We start from the raw sequence: 19,549 nt of genomic DNA, 5'->3' as shown, positions 1-19,549 counted from the left end.
ACGACTCTACTTCTCTGTAGTGACCAGCAGGGGGCGACTCCTCTGCTCCCATAGACGTCTATGAGGAAATGACTCTACTTCTCTGTAGTGACCAGCAGGGGGCGACTCCTCTGCTCCCATAGACGTCTATGAGGAAATGACTCTACTTCTCTGTAGTGACCAGCAGGGGGCGACTCCTCTGCTCCCATAGACGTCTATGAGGAAATGACTCTACTTCTCTCTTGATTTATTCCCTCAGTAAACATTGTAAACATGAGTTTATGTCTCAGTCTCTAGTTTCAAGTCTTCTTCAATACAACATGATGTTCATTTAGTGAATTATGATTTAGAGACAAACAGACCATAAAGAGGGGACGCTTTAGGGTGGGGCTACACGCTGATTGACAGGTACCTTTTCTCTTTTTTCTTTTCTCTTATCTCACATCTTTTAACTACGTTTTTTTTACTTCATGAGGTTAAATGTCTTATTGACCATCAGCCTGACAAAAATACAAGATGGCGGCCTCCTATTTAGACATGGACTGAAATGTGTCACTGATGGTATTTATGTAACTTATATACTTAAATAATTATAAACCCACGAAGGAAAACCAATACAGCGACCCTTCAAATTAAAGGAATATTTTACTTTATTTTTGTTAATTTCAGACCAACGCGAAGTCAACGGAAGCTTTCTTTATGTCAAGAGAACAGATGGCAGATAATTATTCGAAATAATAATAAATAAAGTCTTTAACCAATTTTAAAGTACAAAATCTAGAATTCAAGCTTCTTAAATGTGAATATTTTATGTTGTCTTCAACAGTAAACTGAACAATAAATAACTAAGAACTTCACTTAAGCAGTATTTTGGTGTACTTTTTTCTAAATATATATATTTTATGGAATAAGTTGTCTGATCGTTTACTTAATTAAAATAGTGGAATTTCTGCATTTCAATCTAAGAAACATGATTGAAGTATCAAATTAAAGTACTCAATATGCAGAATAATTTAAATGACTTCCAGGAGGAGGAGGAGGAGGGGGTGGAGGAGGGGGCGGAGGAGGAGGCGGAGGAGGAGGAGGAGAAAGAGGAGGAGGAGGAGGAGGAGGAGAAAGAGGAGGAGAAAGAGGAGGAGGAGGAGGGGGTGGAGGAGGAGGCGGAGGAGGAGGAGGAGAAAGAGGAGGAGGCGGGGGAGGAGGAGGAGGAGGAGAAAGAGGAGGAGGAGGAGGAGGAGGAGGAGGAGGGGGCGGAGGAGGAGGAGAAAGAGGAGGAGGAGGAGGAGGAGGAGGGGGCGGAGGAGGAGGAGAAAGAGGAGGAGGAGGAGGAGGAGGAGGAGGAGGGGGCGGAGGAGGAGGAGAAAGAGGAGGAGGAGGAGGAGGAGGAGAAAGAGGAGGAGGAGGAGGAGGAGGAGGAGGAGGAGAAAGAGGAGGAGGAGGAGGAGGAGGAGGAGGAGGAGGGGGCGGAGGAGGAGGAGAAAGAGGAGGAGGAGGAGGAGGAGGAGGAGGAGGGGGCGGAGGAGGAGGAGAAAGAGGAGGAGGAGGAGGAGGAGAAAGAGGAGGAGGAGGAGGAGGGTGCAGGATAAATGAAGCTGGAGGAAGGTGAAGCGGATTTAGAAGCAGGAAGCATCGAGTGTTTCTCTCAGTTTGTCAGCAAGCAGCCGAGCAGCGTCGCCTCCTCCTCCTCCTCCTCCTCTCTCATGCTGCCGGAGGGCTCCGCGGAGCGGCCATGGCGAAGATCCGGGTGTCGTACGAGTACTCGGAGGCTGAGGACAAGAGCATCCGGCTGGGCTTGTTCCTGATCTTCTGCGGGGTGCTGAGCCTCTTCATCCTGGGCTTCTGCTGGCTGAGCCCGACGCTGCAGAGTCTGCAGAGCAAACCGGCCAACTGCACGGTGAGCCTCCTCCTGCTCCTCCTGCTCCTCCTGCTCCTCCTGCTCCCCCTGCTCCTCCTGCTCCTCCTGCTCCTCCTGCTCACTCATGCTCCTCCTGCTCCTCATGCTCCTCTGCCTCCTCCTGCTCCCCCTGCTCCTCCTGCTCCTCCTGCTCCTCCTGCTCCTCCTGCTCCTCTGCCTCCTCCTGCTCCCCCTGCTCCTCCTGCTCCTCATGCTCCTCCTGCTCCTCATGCTCCTCCTGCTCCTCATGCTCCTCCTGCTCCTCCTGCTCCTCTGCCTCCTCCTGCTCCCCCTGCTCCTCCTGCTCCTCTGCCTCCTCCTGCTCCCCCTGCTCCCCCTGCTCCTCCTGCTCACTCATGCTCCCCCTGCTCCTCTGCCTCCTCATGCTCCTCCTGCTCCTCCTGCTCCTCCTGCTCCTCTGCCTCCTCATGCTCCTCCTGCTCCTCCTGCATGGTGTTCTGTTTGTAGTATTTGAGATATTCTCAAAGAAATCGGAGCCCAACGATTCTTTTTAGTATTTATCATCATTGTGGATATTAATAACTCTGTTTTCAGCTGGTGGGAAAGTATTTCTCTTTAAGTAGTATATCTATCTTGGCATGGGTAGTACTGTGCTTCATGTATTACCATTAGTGGTATTACTGGTATATATAAATTAATATTCCTTACAGAGTGAAGCTTATTATTCAACTCCTTATAATTCCTTAGTAGAATTATAGTATTTTATTTTAGTACTAATATGTGTTGCAGTGACACTATTTAAATGTTTACAAACTAATACCAAAAGGTATTTATTATGTATTTTGCACTTCATCACATCAAAGTGATTATCAGTATTATAAAAAGGGGACAAATATTTATATAAATATACTTTTCTTTGTATTTTTCTTCAGTGTTGTTCAACATTAATAATGTCGCGATGTAGTTCTTGTGGTACTATTATCTACCAGTAGCAGAGCAAGATGTTCTTGGATAAGTATTTGTGTACTTCTTTAAGAGTAATTTAAGCCACAAATTAGACTTTTAGGAAGTAGTACTATTGGAGGTACTAATATTTAAAACCAGTGGTGGCTGGGGCCCCAACTTCAGCCAAAAAAGCAAAAAAAAGATTATATATATTTTTTAAATTATATTAAAAATGCATTTTAAATATAGTCAATATGTATCTATTTGTGTTTTTGTGAAATGTACACAGTCTCATTTGTAAATTAAGATATCTGCACAAAATATATGCTTTTCCTGCCCGTCCTCTCCGCTTGTCACGGCTGGGCTCGCGTCGGCCCCAAAGAGGCGGGTCTAAGAAGCAGTTAGCCAATCACTGATGAAGTTAATGAGTGACATTATAACTTCAGCCCCCTAAAATACATCGAGATTTGGGCCCTTTGCCGCCCGACGCTGCGCTCTGTCAGGACGAGTCTCCCAGGCGCCGTTTAACAACACGACCAGCGGCAGCGTCCTTAAGGAGACCCGACCCGGACTCCGTCCCAGAGAAGAACTTTGCCGAGAAACTAGCTAGTTAGCTACATGCTAGCGCCGTTAACATAACGGTAATGTTAACATGAATTAACATGGCTACCCAGCTGCACGCACGCAGGACTGCGGCGAGGACACACAACCAGGACACACAAACAGGACACACAAACAGGACACACAAGCAGGACACACAAGCAGGACACACAACCAGGACACACAAGCAGGACACACAAACAGGACACACAAGCAGGACACACAAACAGGACACACAAACAGGACACACAACCAGGACACACAAGCAGGACACACAAACAGGACACACAAGCAGGACACACAAACAGGACACACAAACAGGACACACAAGCAGGACACACAAGCAGGACACACAACCAGGACACACAAGCAGGACACACAAACAGGACACACAAGCAGGACACACAAACAGGACACACAAACAGGACACACAAACAGGACACACAAACAGGACACACAAGCAGGACGTGGATGAAAACAGGTGCATTTTATCCAGGTAATGCTGTGCTGTGCGTTTTCCCTGGAGGGTTTGATCTGTTCTCCCGGCGCCTCGAGTCCGGCTGCCTGTTGATTTACGAGCCGTTAGCTCACGGCGGCGTCCCGGAATCGCCTCCGTTACCCGGAGTGGAGCCGTGGGTAAATCAAACTTATGGAGAGTCCACTCGTCTAATCCACAGCTCGGTTTGACGCGAGTCACGCAGACGTCCGCGCACGTCCGTGACCTCGTGAGGATGAAGAACCACGTTTATCAAATCTGCTCAGATTGATTTGTGTTTTCATGTGTTGATGTTCATATTTTCGGCCTCTGGTCCTTTAATGAGTGCAGGCTTCTCTCTTTACTGTAATGAAATTCACTCTCATCCACAATGTAAATGCTGAGCTGGTGGGAGGAAGCAGAGGAGCCGACAGGAAGCCGACGCTGGGAAACGTGCAAACTACTACTTATTACATTAAACGGCCACCCATCAAAATCTATTTCCATTTTAAAGTATTCAACACAGATTTGAGGGTCTATTTTATTGCCTCATTACGGCTCTCAACATGGAGACCGCTAATCATGCCAACTGTGCTAACAGCGCTAACTGTGCTAACAGCGCCGGCTGTGTTCCACCACTCAGCTGCCACTTCGTGATGAACATTCTGCGTCACCGAGGTTTCCGTTAGCTTGATTTGCTAGCTGACTTTACGCTACGTTACGCATGCATGTATTTGAATTTTTGTGACGTATCTTTGTTGCCGTTGACTATCGCACATTTTACGGCTCTGTAATTTCAGACAAAAGTCAACAAAGATTTGTTTTTTGTTGTTGTTGGTGACTGATGAACAGCGCTAACGAAGCTACCGCTAGCTCCACTGGTTGATCGTGTTTGGATGTTTTAAATGTACAAATTTAAAAAGAAGAACACTTCTAACATGCTAGCACCTGATCGCTGAAGACATCCAGAACACAGATATATTCTTTATTCATGTATTGTTTTTTGTCATATTTGCTATCAATATTTAATTGTTTGCTAATTGATCTTAGGATAAACAATCCTCATTGGAGACGACGTTTTAAGGGCTTATTCCCAACAAAGATGATCCATATAAAAGGCGGTGTGTAGCGTTCTCTTCAGCTCCGTCCTCTGATGGTGCAGGTGGTGTCGGTGCTGCGTCCGGAGGAGATGTTTGAGTGCGTGTTCACGTGCGGCGCCGACTGTAAGGGGACGTCTCTCTATCCGTGTCTGCAGATCTTCGTCAACAACTCAGAGTCCAACTCGGTGGCTCTGCTGCACTTCGACGAGCAGCAGCTGGTCCTCAACCCGAAGGTAACCATGGAAACGGCTCTTCGTTGTTATCATTGTCATTCTGTGATGTGGCACCTTGAACTGATCTGATAGTTAAATATATTAGCTACCCCAGCTGTTACCGTGACTACCAATGTAGGAAACGGGGGGCGACTCCTCTGCTCCCATAGACGTCTATGAGGAAATGACTCTACTTCTCTGTAGTGACCAGCAGGGGGCGACTCCTCTGCTCCCATAGACGTCTATGAGGAAATGACTCTACTTCTCTGTAGTGACCAGCAGGGGGCGACTCCTCTGCTCCCATAGACGTCTATGAGGAAATGACTCTACTTCTCTGTAGTGACCAGCAGGGGGCGACTCCTCTGCTCCCATAGACGTCTATGAGGAAATGACTCTACTTCTGTGTAGTGACCAGCAGGGGGCGACTCCTCTGCTCCCATAGACGTCTATGAGGAAATGACTCTACTTCTCTGTAGTGACCAGCAGGGGGCGACTCCTCTGCTCCCATAGACGTCTATGAGGAAATGACTCTACTTCTCTGTAGTGACCAGCAGGGGGCGACTCCTCTGCTCCCATAGACGTCTATGAGGAAATGACTCTACTTCTCTGTAGTGACCAGCAGGGGGGCGACTCCTCTGCTCCCATAGACGTCTATGAGGAAATGACTCTACTTCTCTGGATTTATTCCCTCAGTAAACGTTGTAAACATTTTTTAAATCAGCAAGTATCCAGATAAAGTTTTGCTGCGTTCATCTAAACATCTAAACAACGTAATGAAAGCACCTTAAGCCCTTGAAGGTGTGTGTGTGTGTTCAGAGGAACAACAACATCAACGCGGCGTCGGTCTGCTCGCTCGTCCTCCTCTCAACCTCCTTTCAGTCGGTTCGCACGTCTGGGTCGTCGCCACGGCAACAGAGTAAATATAGAGGAGAGAGAGGGGGCGCGTCAGCGATGCCGCTCCATCGCCATGACGACAGCAGCATCAATGATGAGCCAAGCGACGGAGAGACGTGAGAGAGAGACGCCGCTGTTCTTCCCCCTCAGATACGCAGGGATCCACACTGAGGCATCGATGGGCTTATTGATCCCGACTGAACCTCCAGCTGTGACCGCTGACCCAACATCTGGAGAGAGGAAGCACACACACACACACAAGTGTTAAGGCTCCTCACCACATCATGAGCTGTGAATACAAAGGAACACATCTGCACACAGGAGTGAACATCTGGACGTGCTCCTCCATGACGGATGAGAGGCTACTTTAGAACATCAGCACTAAAACGAAACCTTTTACGTTCCTCACTGAGACAAATACAAGTTAAAGGCTGAAACTCGTCTAAAATCTGCTGACTTCTGATGAATTATCGATTATTAGGATGGATGTGTGTGTGTGTGTGTGTGTGTGTGTGTGTGTGTGTGTGTGTGTGTGTGTGAGTGTGTGTGTGTGTGTGTGTGTGTGTGTGTGTGTGTGTGTCTGCGTGTGTGTGTGTGTGTGTGTGTGTGAGTGTGTGTGTGTGTGTGTGTGTGTGTGTGTGTGTGTGTCTGCGTGTGTGTGTGTGTGTGTGTGTGTGTGTCTGCGTGTGTGTGTGTGTGTGTGTAAACAGGATGATGGTTCTGATCAGATAATGAGTCAAATCAGTCGTTGGCTTAATGAATGAAAATGATGTCATGATTTCTACAGCTGTTACTGACCTCCTACATTTCCCAGAAGCCATTGCAACAGCTCAGCTCGACAAGAATAGACCAAAAAGAATAAATAATATATATAAATAAATAACGATAACAAGGAATCAAAGAATCACAAAAAACGTCCTAAAGAATAATTACAAAAAGAAGTTTAAAACAAAATGACACAAAAGATCCAGATAACAAAAGAAAAACAAAAATACCATAAAACACAAATAAGAGTCTGAAACTACAGTAAACTATTGTGCGCTCGGTACCTTGTGGAGAGACGGTAGATCCTCAGGGGACCAACTCAGGAGAACGATTGATTCAAGTTATTCAAAATGAATAAAGTTGTAAAGCTGCTGAGTTCTGAGGGTTTGACACAGAACCGGAGAACCGGAGAACCGGAGGACGAAGGTCTGCAGATGGTTTCAGCTGATTAGTCAGCCGGTGATTTCCTGCTTCGTTGCTTAATGAAGTTAAGAATTTAACCATATTTCATGTGAACGTATTAAAAGCTCTAATTACAAAACGAATCATTTAAATTGAATTAGTTCTTAAACTAAATACAATATTTGTCGTTAAAGTTTAGTGAAAAACAGAGAAGCAGCTGAAAAGGTCACCGGGGAGAATTATTAATGTATGAACTGTGTGTGTGTTAAACTAATTAACTGTAATGAGGAGGATCTTCTGCTCCAGGACGTCGGGGGGCCAAGACCCCCCCCCCCCCCGCCCCCCCCAAGCTGGGTATCTTTAAATACAACCTTAGTACATCAAAAGTACATCAAAAGTACTTGGAAATAACCTGGATTTGTGCATCGCCTCAGAAAAACCCTCCACGTGTCCACACACACACACACACAGACACACACACACAGACACACACACACACACACACACACACACACACACACTCACAGACACACACACACACACAGACACACACTCACAGACACACACACACACACACACGGACACACACAGACACACAGACACACAGACACACACTCACAGACACACACTCACAGACACACACTCACAGACACACACACACACAGACACACACTCACAGACACACACACACACACACACACACACACACACACGGACACACACACACAGACACACACACACACACACTCACAGACACACACACACACACACACACAGACACACACAGATTGATCTCATTTAGACCCTTTATTAAGGTCTCATCCTGTTGTCATGGCAACACTCATCACCCGCCACTGATGACCCGCTTGATGATGATGTCACAGGGCGAGGCGCGTTTGATTGGCCGGCTGATGAAATGACCCTGACACACAGACGGTGTCTTCGGCTTCTCTAACAGCCAATCACACGTCATCCTGCGATCCATAAAGGTCACATGACATCATGCAGGTTCACGTGGAGACCAGAACACGTGGACCGCGTGTTGTACCATCTACTACATATCATTTGTTTACTGGTGGCCGTGATGAAGGTGATGAAGGTATTGATTTGCAGTTACGTCCTCTGCCCCCCCCCCTCCGTGTACCAATCACAGTCGCCACGGCAACCAGTTGATCCATTGAAAACCAGCAGCGTCCCAATCAGCCTCCTGCTCCGCAGATTCAGTGTGTGAAGTAGAACAGCCCCCCCCTCATCCCCCCCTCACTCCCCTCACCCCCTCCTCACCCTCCCTCACCCCCCTCAGCCCCCCTCAGCCCCCCTCAGCCCCCTCACCCCCCCTCACCCCCCCTCATCCCCCCCTCACCCCCCCTCAGCCCTCTGAGCCAATCAGGATCAGACCTGTGGCCTCGTTCTCTGCAGCATCACATGGAGGGAAACACACTTATTTAGACATTAAGTAATTCATAAACACAACATTTCATTTAATATTCTTTATCGTCGAAGCGTTTTATCTGCTGAAGGTGAAGAGAGATAAAAGTTAAGGCTCGTTCTGACTGAGTTTGTGTGTGAATCAATGACGTGTGACGATTGAATTATTGATCAAGCGATCGGTCTTCTGTCCCTCAGTGCTCCTACGTCCCCCCCTGTGAGCGGGACAACCAGAAGAACAAGGACAGCGTCCTGTGGTGGGAGGACTACTTCAACAAGGAGGTCAGCAGGCAGATCTTCACCTGCTTCTTCAACCAGCAGAGGAGGTGACGCACACACACACACACACACACACACACACGCACACGCACACTAACGCACACACACACACACACACGCACACACACACACACACGCACACACACACACACACACACACACACACACACACGCACGCACACGCACACGCACACACGCACACACGTACACACACACACGCACGCACGCACACACACGCACACTAACGCGCACACACACACACGCACGCACACACACGCACACGCACACTAACGCGCACACACACACACGCACGCACGCACACACACGCACACACAAACATCTCCTCTAACTGTGTGTACTTCCTCCCTTTGACCTCCCGGTGACCTCCAGGCCAGACGACGTGCTGTGGCGGCGTTCCCACGACACCAGCGTGCTGCTGCACTGCGTCCTGTGGCCGATGGTGTCGCTGCTGCTGGGCACGCTCATCGTGCTGCTCACCGTGTGCGCCCGCTCGCTGGCCGTCCGCGCCGAGGCGCTCCAGAAGAGGAAGTGCTCCTACGAGGCGAGCCACGACCTCTACGCCAGAGCCCCGGATCGCCACGGCAACAGGGCCAGCGACCCCGCGGGGGCCGACTCCGCCCCCGATCCGCCGCCCTCGTCGTCCTCGCCGACAAGAAGCCTCCCGCTGTTCGCCGTGCCGGTGCGCCGCCGCGACCGCGACCACTGAGGGGTTGAGTCGGGGGGGAGGCGCTGTGGGAGGAGCTCCAGCCGGCGGGATTCGGATAGAAAAATCCACCATTTTGCTTCTAGATTCCCGCCAAAAACATCCACAGCTTCCCGCTCGGGGATCGAACCCTCGAAGCAGCAACTCTTCTCGCGCTTTTGTGCCGTAGCCTGGACGGATGCTGCGACCTACTGACGTAGCGCTGACGTAGAGCTGACGTAGAGCTGACGTAGCGCTGACGTAGAGCTGACGTAGCGCTGACATAGCGCTGACGTAGAGCTGACGTAGCGCTGACGTAGCGCTGACGTAGCGGAGATGTAAACTTCTTCTTCTTGCTCCTCAGACTCGACTTCTCTCCATCGCACTTTGAGGACGCAGCGATTTGTTTCCTTCGGATCTGTTTTATTCTCTCGTGCACTAATTATTCGCGATGAGTCGCACTCTGAAGCTGACGTAGCGCTGACGTAGCCGACTGCATCACTTCTTCTTACTCTTTATAAATTTCCTATCAAAGACAGTTTTATTTTTACATCCCAGATTTTCTGGATTTATTTCTCTGCAGCAGCTCGTAGGTCAAACCGCCTTCTAACAGGAGCGTATTTTATTGTGAAAGGCTGCAGGAAGTGGCGTGCAGTGCATGGTCTCAGACAAGTACGAGAGGAAAACGGTTTTAAAACAATTAAATACAGAATTCTATCAGAGCCTCTTTTGTTGTTTTAATCACATTGACAACGTGACGTTATTGAGCTTCAATAATTACTTACGAACTTTAACAACTTTAAAAACAGCAAAGACATAAATTAAGACCATTTAAATAGAAAACACTCCTGGAACTAAAAGTATCCTCATATTGTAGCATGAAAACTGAGGGATTTTGTTTCAGTATAAAACGTGAAAGAAGAAGCGAGTCGATGGAAGTGGAGGAAAGAAGCCCAGATGTTTCCCTCTGGAGTCACTTTGAACTCGTGTCCTTCGTCCGTGAACCAGGAAGAGAAGTGCAGATATTAGAGAAGACACTGGAGATGTTTCAGCTAACCAGCAGATCGTAGCCTAAAGTGCACAGTTCCTATAACCTTTTTCTAGCTAGCTAGCTGTTAGCATTGAGGGATGTAGCTCGGTTGAGCAGACTGAGGCCACGTGAGGACGTTCACTCGTTTGTATTCATGGTTCATGTAAAGTAAGTTAGTGGATTTATTTCTTCTCATTATGCGTTCAGGCGTTATGCACTCGTCTTGTTATCCGCGTGAGTTCTCATGTTGGACCTGATTGGTGTTGTTGGCGAGTGGTTACGGCGCCATATGAGCATCGTCCCGCTCTGTGAAGACGTTATTGTGAGAACAGTGACTCCAGAGGACTCGGTCCACGCAGAGAAGACAACAATAGATCAGAGGGAGTTTCTCCTCTTCGAGGCTCCAAATTCACACCATCACCATCCCCTCAGTCTAAAAATGACCTAGGCGTTGCTTAGCAACAGCCGGCCGGCCGAGTGACGCCGCTGCCAATGGAAACAAGTGAAAACAGAGAACTACCAGTGGGCTTGAGTTCCTTCTTCAGGTCCAGATGCTTCCGGTGAGCCGTAGCACCTTCTAACGTAACGTCCTTTGGTTGGTTCCCTGAGACACGATGCGCAGCGACGGCGTTTATTATTCTCGCCTCTGACCTCTGAGAAATATCTTCTAAGATGTCGATTCTTCAAAACTAAAGAAAGACCAAAGGTGGCGTTCGTGTTCCTGCAGATTCTGACCAACAGGGACGTCCACGTGTCTCCAGAACCGGTGCTGAACACACAAAGTGTGAGAGTGTATTTGATCATTGAAAGTAGGATCGCTTCCTTCGATCGGGACTCAAACCGATCAATAACTTGTCACTTTGTATCGTCATGGAAACGAAGACATCTCCTCGTTCCGCTCCGCGCCGTCGCTACAAGAAGTATGAAATATGCATATCGATGAATAATAAGACACTGTTGTTATTATTTGATTTGTTAATACTGCCAAAGGAAAAGAAGTCGAGCGGCTTTGTTCCCACCGCGCTGTGTGGAATATCCAATAGTCCACAAATGTCCCGTTTACCCCATTCGTCTCATTTCAGAATCACTATCAGCTCGATTCGCTGAATTGGACTCCAGTTACATTTGCTCTCAATTGATGCCATTGGTCCCCATTCATTCCACTGGTCCCCATTGGTCCCCATTCATTCCACTGGTCCCCATTGGTCCCCATTCATTCCACTAGTCCCCATTCGTCCCCATTCATTCCACTGGTCCCCATTGGTCCCCATTCATTCCACTGGTCCCCATTGGTCCCCATTCATTCCACTAGTCCCCATTCGTCCCCATTCATCCCACTGGTCCCCATTGGTCCCCATTCATTCCACTGGTCCCCATTGGTCCCCATTCATTCCACTGGTCCCCATTGGTCCCCATTCATTCCACTGGTCCCCATTGGTCCCCATTCATTCCACTGGTCCCCATTCGTCCCCATTCATTCCACTAGTCCCCATTCGTCCCCATTCATTCCACTGGTCCCCATTCGTCCCCATTCATTCCACTGGTCCCCATTCGTCCCCATTCATTCCACTGGTCCCCATTCGTCCCCATTCATTCCACTAGTCCCCATTCGTCCCCATTCATTCCACTGGTCCCCATTCGTCCCCATTCATTCCACTGGTTCCCATTCGTCCCCATTCATTCCACTGGTCCCCATTCGTCCCCATTCATTCCACTGGTCCCTATTGGTCCCCATTCATTCCACTGGTCCCCATTGGTCCCCATTCATTCCACTAGTCCCCATTGGTCCCCATTCATTCCACTGGTCCCCATTCGTCCCCATTCATTCCACTAGTCCCCATTCGTCCCCATTCATTCCACTGGTTCCCATTCGTCCCCATTCATTCCACTGGTCCCCATTCGTCCCCATTCATTCCACTGGTCCCCATTCGTCCCCATTCATTCCACTGGTCCCCATTCGTCCCCATTCATTCCACTGGTCCCCATTTGTCCCCATTCATTCCACTGGTCCCCATTCGTCCCCACTTATCCCATCCATCCAAATTTGTCCAGAAGACAGACTCCCGTTGCTATGGAAACAAACTGTCCTTGCACCAAACCCTTTGCCGATAATTGAGCAGAAGGCGTGGCCTCCCTACTCATGCTCTGATTGGCTCCCCCTGACACTGTAGACCCGCCCCTCCCAGCGGGGATCCTTGTGTTGGAGCAGGGAGAGATTTTATTATTTGAGTAATGGTTAATTAATGAACGTCCCCCCCAGTCACAACCTTCTTCTGTGGTTTTGGACGTGCTGTCGACCGGCCTTATATTTTATAAAACGCGTCTCATGTGGACGAACTCTGGACGAACTCTTTTCTTCTTCAACGGAGGGGAAAAATGTTACTTATAAAAACATCGACACATTATTATTGTAACACAATGTTTGTTTCACATTGTTAACATTGTGTGTCTGTTGTGATGAATTTACATTTTTTCTGCTTTTCTTTCTGTCACATGACTCACGTTTGCGTTCAGTAGGAAGACTTTTGGTAAACTGAGCAGAAACCGTCATGTGATCCTTTTTCTTTCCACTGAATCATCCAAGGAAAATGTAGCAGGACATTAGCGTCCACGTCCTCACATCGAATCCCTGAATCCTGAATCCCTGAATCCTGAATCCTGAATCCCGAATCCTGAATCCTGAATCCTGAATCCCTGAATCCCTGAATCCCTGAATCCTGAATCCTGAATCCTGAATCCCTGAAGCCTGAATCCTGAATCCCTGAATCCTGAATCCCTGAAGCCTGAATCCCTGAATCCTGAATCCTGAATCCCTGAATCCTGAATCCTGAATCCTGAATCCCTGAAGCCTGAATCCTGAATCCCTGAATCCTGAATCCCTGAATCCTGAATCCCTGAAGCCTGAATCCTGAATCACGGAATCCCTGAATCCTGAATCCCTGAATCCTGAATCCCTGAATCCTGAATCCCTGAATCCCTGAAGCCTGAATCCTGAATCCCTGAATCCTGAATCCCTGAATCCTGAATCCCTGAATCCTGAATAACCTGAATCCTGAATCCTGAATCCTGAATCCACACGCTGAGCTGTGAAGGGACGAGCTGCGTTTGCACAACATGTTTCTTCACGTTCCTGCAGACGTCGCTTTGCTGTTTAAGCAGATTTTCGGACTGAATCCTTCCTGTAAAGTTCAGTTTGAGGCCATAAAGAGAAATGTATCTTTTTATTTCACTGTTTAATCTCCATCTTGTTGTTGTTGTTCTTTTGTACACAGCTGTGAACCTGCCTTGTGTTGTTTGCAGGTACGTTGTCGTCCTCCAGCTGGACCCGGTAGCCGCTTGTCTGTTGCAATGAGAACGATAGTGCCTGATAGAGATCTTTAAATAAAACTCCTTGTATCTTTAAACGGAGTCTCAGTGAAAACTCTGTTCACACGTAGACGTCTGGTCACGTTTATTTCTACCACACGAACACACAAACTAATCCAAGCTCAAAGCCAATTAAATAACAGCACAGAATCTTATTTCTATTGAACAAGGCTTTATATATTTATGCCTGTTCATATCCCAATGTTGTACTTCAGTACAACACTGCTACTACTACTTTATACTTCTACATACATTGTACTAACTAATTTACTAGTTTATTTAAGTTACATGAACACAATAAAAACATGAATATAAAGTCTGGAGGGACTCGGGCTGACGGCGCCCCCTGATGGAGAACCCTGCATCAATAAGATCAATAAGATGAATTATATCAATATGATCAATAAGATGAATTATATCAATAAGATCAATAAGATGAATTATATCAATAAGATCAATAGGATGAATTATATCAATAACAGATCAATAGGATGAATTATATCAATAACAGATCAATAGGATGAATTATATCAATAAGATCAATAAGATGAATTATATCAATAAGATCAAAAAGCAGATCAGATGTTTCACAGAAGAACTTCCCAGCGATCTGAAATCAATAATATAATAAATAACTTGATCAATAGTTAGAATCTGTCACTAAATAGAGAATGATTAAGTGGACCTGTAAAGGGGGCGGGGTCCCGTTGGGGGGCGGGGCTACATCATTACTTCCATTGTTTTACTGTAATAAGACTTATTTTCCAATAAGCTGCATTCTGCCTTTTCTCCCCGACGGGCTCGACACGTTGTTTGTTGTTGTTTGTTGTTGTCACATTTGATGGTTCATGTGTTTACTTCACATTGTTTGTCAATAGATGTTTTTATTTGTTAGTGTGTGTGTTATCCTGGAAGCTTCTAACACTAAACGTTGTGCGTCTTTGTACTTTAAACAAACACTGTGACGTTTGTCTGTTAATACATCACATTACATCACATCACATCACATAACATCACATCACATGTCATTTATCTGACGCTTTTATCCAAAGCGACTTACAATAAGTGCATTTCAACCATATATATATATAAATAATATATTATATAGAACAAGAATTAGAAATTTGACTTTCTGCAAAATAAAAAGAAAAGAATTGAGCAACACGATTATTTTTCGGCTCTTTTAATAATCCAATAAATATGTTACACCGAGTAAAATGAACCTTTAATCACTAATAATAACAACATAATGTTTATATTATGTTTAATAACACAATTCAATATAACAGAACTGAAGTTATTTATTGATACATTTCAAAAAGATTCAAATCTTTTTCTGCTAATTGGACTTTATGTCTAAATATCAACAACGTGATGAAGTTCTTGCAGCTAATCTTCATTAAATGTGATAAATGGAAAACCTCGTCTACTCGTATAAAGAAGCATTATTTACATACAGCGATGTGTGTGACTCATAAATAAACAGATTACAACTTTTATTGATCAGCCTTTTTTTTTTAAGGCATCGTTTTAAATTGTGATTTTTTTTAAAGTTTTCATCTGGTCACAAATTGACGTTAAATATGAATAAACTACTAAAATGTTTCTTTGTGACTAATGCGTTACAGCCTTGGTCTGTTTTAATGTGTATTAAACCAGCTGGCCGTATTGTCTGTTGTTGTTGTTGTTGTTGTTGTTTGTGAGCATCACTCCGTCTCTCTTGCGCTCAGCGTCCGCTGAAGATGAAATCTGAGGGAGCAGAAGAGGTTTGAGCACCGGAGCCGATCGGCAGGTATTGATCAGTGGTCGCTCGCTCACCCCGGCAGTACTCGGGGTTGAAGTTCTCGTACACGGGACACAGCGGCTTCTCCTGCTCGCCGCGGTGCTTCCGCGCTCGCAGCACGTCGCGCACGCACTGATGCAGGAAGGCGTACTGGCACTGCAACACAAAGCATGCTGGGAGATCACCTCCGGTCCACGTGGTACAACATCATAAGGTCATACAATCCTCGACACACATATTTACTGTTATTTGGTGTTTTTACGATACAAGTAACACGACTTTATACAGTGATTCACGTTATATTACGTCGTAGTCTCTTCGATCTTCTTCTTTTTCAATATTTTCTCAACATTTCAACAAAAAATAACGTGTTTCAATGTGACTTTTTATGGACATGATTCTCCAGCAGGGGGCGCCGCCCCCCCTCTGCTGACCAGCCAAAGCTGAGCCAGATGTTAGAGACGTCAGGCCAGATGTTTCATGAAGCGGGTCTTGATGAAGCGGGTCTTGATGATGCGGGTCTTGATAAAGCGGGTCCTAATGAAGGGGGTCTTGATGAAGCGGGTCTTGATGATGCGGGTCTTAATGAAGGGGGTCTTGATGAAGCGGGTCTTGATGAAGGGGTCTTGATGAAGCAGGTCTTAATGAAGGGGGTCTTGATGAAGGGGTCTTGATGAAGGGGGTCTTGATGAAGCGGGTCTTGATGAAGGGGGTCTTGATGAAGGGGGTCTTAATGAAGTGGGTCTTGATGAAGCGGGTCTTGATGATGCGGGTCTTAATGAAGGGGGTCTTGATGAAGGGGGTCTTGATGAAGCGGGTCTTGATGATGCGGGTCTTGATAAAGCGGGTCCTAATGAAGGGGGTCTTGATGAAGGGGGTCTTGATGAAGCGGGTCTTGATGAAGGGGGTCTTGATGAAGGGGGTCTTAATGAAGTGGGTCTTGATGAAGCGGGTCTTGATGATGCGGGTCTTAATGAAGGGGGTCTTGATGAAGGGGGTCTTGATGAAGCGGGTCTTGATGAAGCGGGTCTTAATGAAGGGGGTCTTGATGAAGGGGGTCTTGATGAAGGGGTCTTGATGAAGGGGGTCTTGATGAAGCGGGTCCTGATGAAGGGGGTCTTGATGAAGCGGGTCCTGCTGAAGCAGGTCTTAATGAAGGGGGTCTTGATGAAGGGGTCTTGATGAAGCAGGTCTTGATGAAGCGGGTCTTAATGAAGGGGGTCTTGATGAAGCGGGTCTTGATGAAGCGGGTCTTGATGAAGGGGGTCTTGATGAAGGGGTCTTGATGAAGGGGGACTTGATGAAGCGGGTCCTGATGAAGGGGGTCTTGATGATGCGGGTCTTAATGAAGGGGGTCTTGATGAAGGGGGTCTTGATGAAGCGGGTCTTGATGAAGCGGGTCTTGATGAAGGGGGTCTTGATGAAGGGGTCTTGATGAAGGGGGTCTTGATGAAGGGGGTCCTGATGAAGGGGGTCTTGATGAAGCGGGTCTTGATGAAGGGGTCTTGATGAAGCGGGTCTTAATGATGCGGGTCTTAATGAAGGGGGTCTTGATGAAGGGGTCTTGATGAAGCAGGTCTTGATGAAGCGGGTCTTAATGAAGGGGGTCTTGATGAAGGGGGTCTTGATGAAGCGGGTCTTGATGAAGCGGGTCTTAATGAAGGGGGTCTTGATGAAGGGGTCTTGATGAAGCAGGTCTTGATGAAGCGGGTCTTGAAGCTACTCAATGTGAATGTGGACCATGTGACGATCGGTACCTCGGTCTGGACCATGTGCTGACGGTGCAGCCGAAGGTCGAACACACATCCGTAGAGGTCGACGGTTCCTTTAGAGTCCAACTGCTGCAGAGCGCGGTCCAAGGCGATGAAGGTCCCTGTGCGTCCCACACCAGCACTGACACACACACACACACACATGAACACACAAATGAACACACACACATGAACACACACACACACACAGACACACACACACACACACACGTAGAAACACGAGTCATTTTGTTTGCGTTTGTTTGTCCTCAAACTGTCATTTCATCAATGAGACGCTTTGTTGTAAACAGACACACACCTGGACCCCCCCTCCTACCTGCAGTGGACCACGGTGGCCCCGGTGCTGGGGGCCCGGTCCACGTGGTCCCGGACCGTCCTGGTGAAGTGGACCAGGGACTGGGGGCTGTCGGGGACGCCGTGGTCGGGCCACACGGTGTAGTGGAAGTGACGCAGCACGCGGGGGTACGAGGAGCCGCCGTCCTGGGGAGGAAACACGCATCGATCAGTCAAACCTGCTGCTCGCTGTCACTCACCGTTGGAGACGGGGCGTTACCGCGGTGATCTTGAACTCTCTGATGGTCCACTCGGGCAGGACGGACTCGGACAGCATCTGGAGGACCAGGTCCCCGTAGTAGAGGGGCTCCCGGTCTGAGGGCCAGTATTGATCGCACTTCACCTGTGAGACACATCGTCCAACAGACATGTGGTTATATGTATTAAACAGACAGGGGACATGTGGTTATATTTATTAAACAAACAGGGGACATGTAGTTATATTTATTAAACAAACAGGGGACATGTGGTTATATTTATTAAACAAACAGGGGACATGTAGTTATATTTATTAAACAAACAGGGGACATGTGGTTATATTTATTAAACAAACAGGGGACATGTGGTTATATTTATTAAACAAACAGGGGACATGTAGTTATATTTATTAAACAAACAGGGGACATGTGGTTATATTTATTAAACAAACAGGGGACATGTGGTTATATTTATTAAACAAACAGGGGACATGTAGTTATATTTATTAAACAAACAGGGGACATGTAGTTATATTTATTAAACAAACAGGGGACATGTGGTTATATTTATTAAACAAACAGGGGACATGTGGTTATATTTATTAAACAAACAGGGGACATGTAGTTATATTTATTAAACAAACAGGGGACATGTAGTTATATTTATTAAACAAACAGGGGACATGTGGTTATATTTATTAAACAAACAGGGGACATGTAGTTATATTTATTAAACAAACAGGGGACATGTAGTTATATTTATTAAACAAACAGGGGACATGTAGTTATATGTATTAAACAAACAGGGGACATGTAGTTATATTTATTAAACAGACAGGGGACATGTGGTTATATTTATTAAACAAACAGGGGACATGTGGTTATATTTATTAAACAAACAGGGGACATGTAGTTATATGTATTAAACAAACAGGGGACATGTGGTTATATTTATTAAACAAACAGGGGACATGTTGTTATATTTATTAAACAAACAGGGGACATGTAGTTATATTTATTAAACAAACAGGGGACATGTGGTTATATTTATTAAACAAACAGGGGACATGTAGTTATATTTATTAAACAAACAGGGGACATGTTGTTATATTTATTAAACAAACAGGGGACATGTGGTTATATTTATTAAACAAACAGGGGACATGTAGTTATATTTATTAAACAAACAGGGGACATGTAGTTATATTTATTAAACAAACAGGGGACATGTGGTTATATTTATTAAACAAACAGGGGACATGTAGTTATATTTATTAAACAAACAGGGGACATGTAGTTATATTTATTAAACAAACAGGGGACATGTAGTTATATTTATTAAACAAACAGGGGACATGTAGTTATATTTATTAAACAAACAGGGGACATGTAGTTATATTTATTAAACAAACAGGGGACATGTAGTTATAT

At 46.3% G+C, this 19,549-nt stretch overlaps 2 protein-coding genes across 5 annotated transcripts in view; one reads left to right on the top strand and one right to left on the bottom strand.

Annotated features, from left to right (window-relative positions):
* The first annotated feature begins 1,566 nt into the window (after positions 1-1,566).
* On the top strand, positions 1,567-10,359 carry LOC120814938 (calcium-activated potassium channel subunit beta-4-like). Its single transcript, XM_078100830.1, has 4 exons — positions 1,567-1,873; positions 5,017-5,187; positions 8,854-8,981; positions 9,325-10,359. The coding sequence occupies exons 1-4, from the start codon at positions 1,709-1,711 to the stop codon at positions 9,659-9,661; spliced, it is 801 nt and encodes a 266-aa protein (XP_077956956.1). The 5' UTR covers positions 1,567-1,708; the 3' UTR covers positions 9,662-10,359.
* A 4,841-nt stretch (positions 10,360-15,200) lies between these two features.
* ptprb (protein tyrosine phosphatase receptor type b) overlaps positions 15,201-19,549 on the bottom strand; it is a 23,446-nt gene continuing 19,097 nt past the window's right edge. For 2 of the 4 annotated variants that reach the window (XM_078100825.1, XM_078100826.1), the window contains exons 36-39: positions 18,142-18,264; positions 17,905-18,068; positions 17,512-17,709; positions 16,363-17,452 (exon numbers count right to left, since the gene is read on the bottom strand). In XM_078100825.1, the coding sequence (XP_077956951.1) occupies positions 16,966-17,452; positions 17,512-17,709; positions 17,905-18,068; positions 18,142-18,264 (972 nt within the window). In that variant the 3' untranslated portion in view covers positions 16,363-16,965. Of the gene's footprint in view, positions 15,783-15,851; positions 15,973-16,157; positions 17,453-17,511; positions 17,710-17,904; positions 18,069-18,141; positions 18,265-19,549 lie in introns of those variants that run through there. The other 2 variants (XM_078100828.1, XM_078100827.1) reach the window with 2 other exon arrangements.

Source organism: Gasterosteus aculeatus, chromosome 4 (genome assembly GCF_964276395.1).
Source record: "Gasterosteus aculeatus chromosome 4, fGasAcu3.hap1.1, whole genome shotgun sequence".
In the NCBI taxonomy this organism is placed as follows: domain Eukaryota; kingdom Metazoa; phylum Chordata; class Actinopteri; order Perciformes; family Gasterosteidae; genus Gasterosteus; species Gasterosteus aculeatus.
The sequence above is the reverse complement of the archived record's forward strand: the minus strand, read 5'-3'. Positions and strand labels throughout refer to the sequence as shown.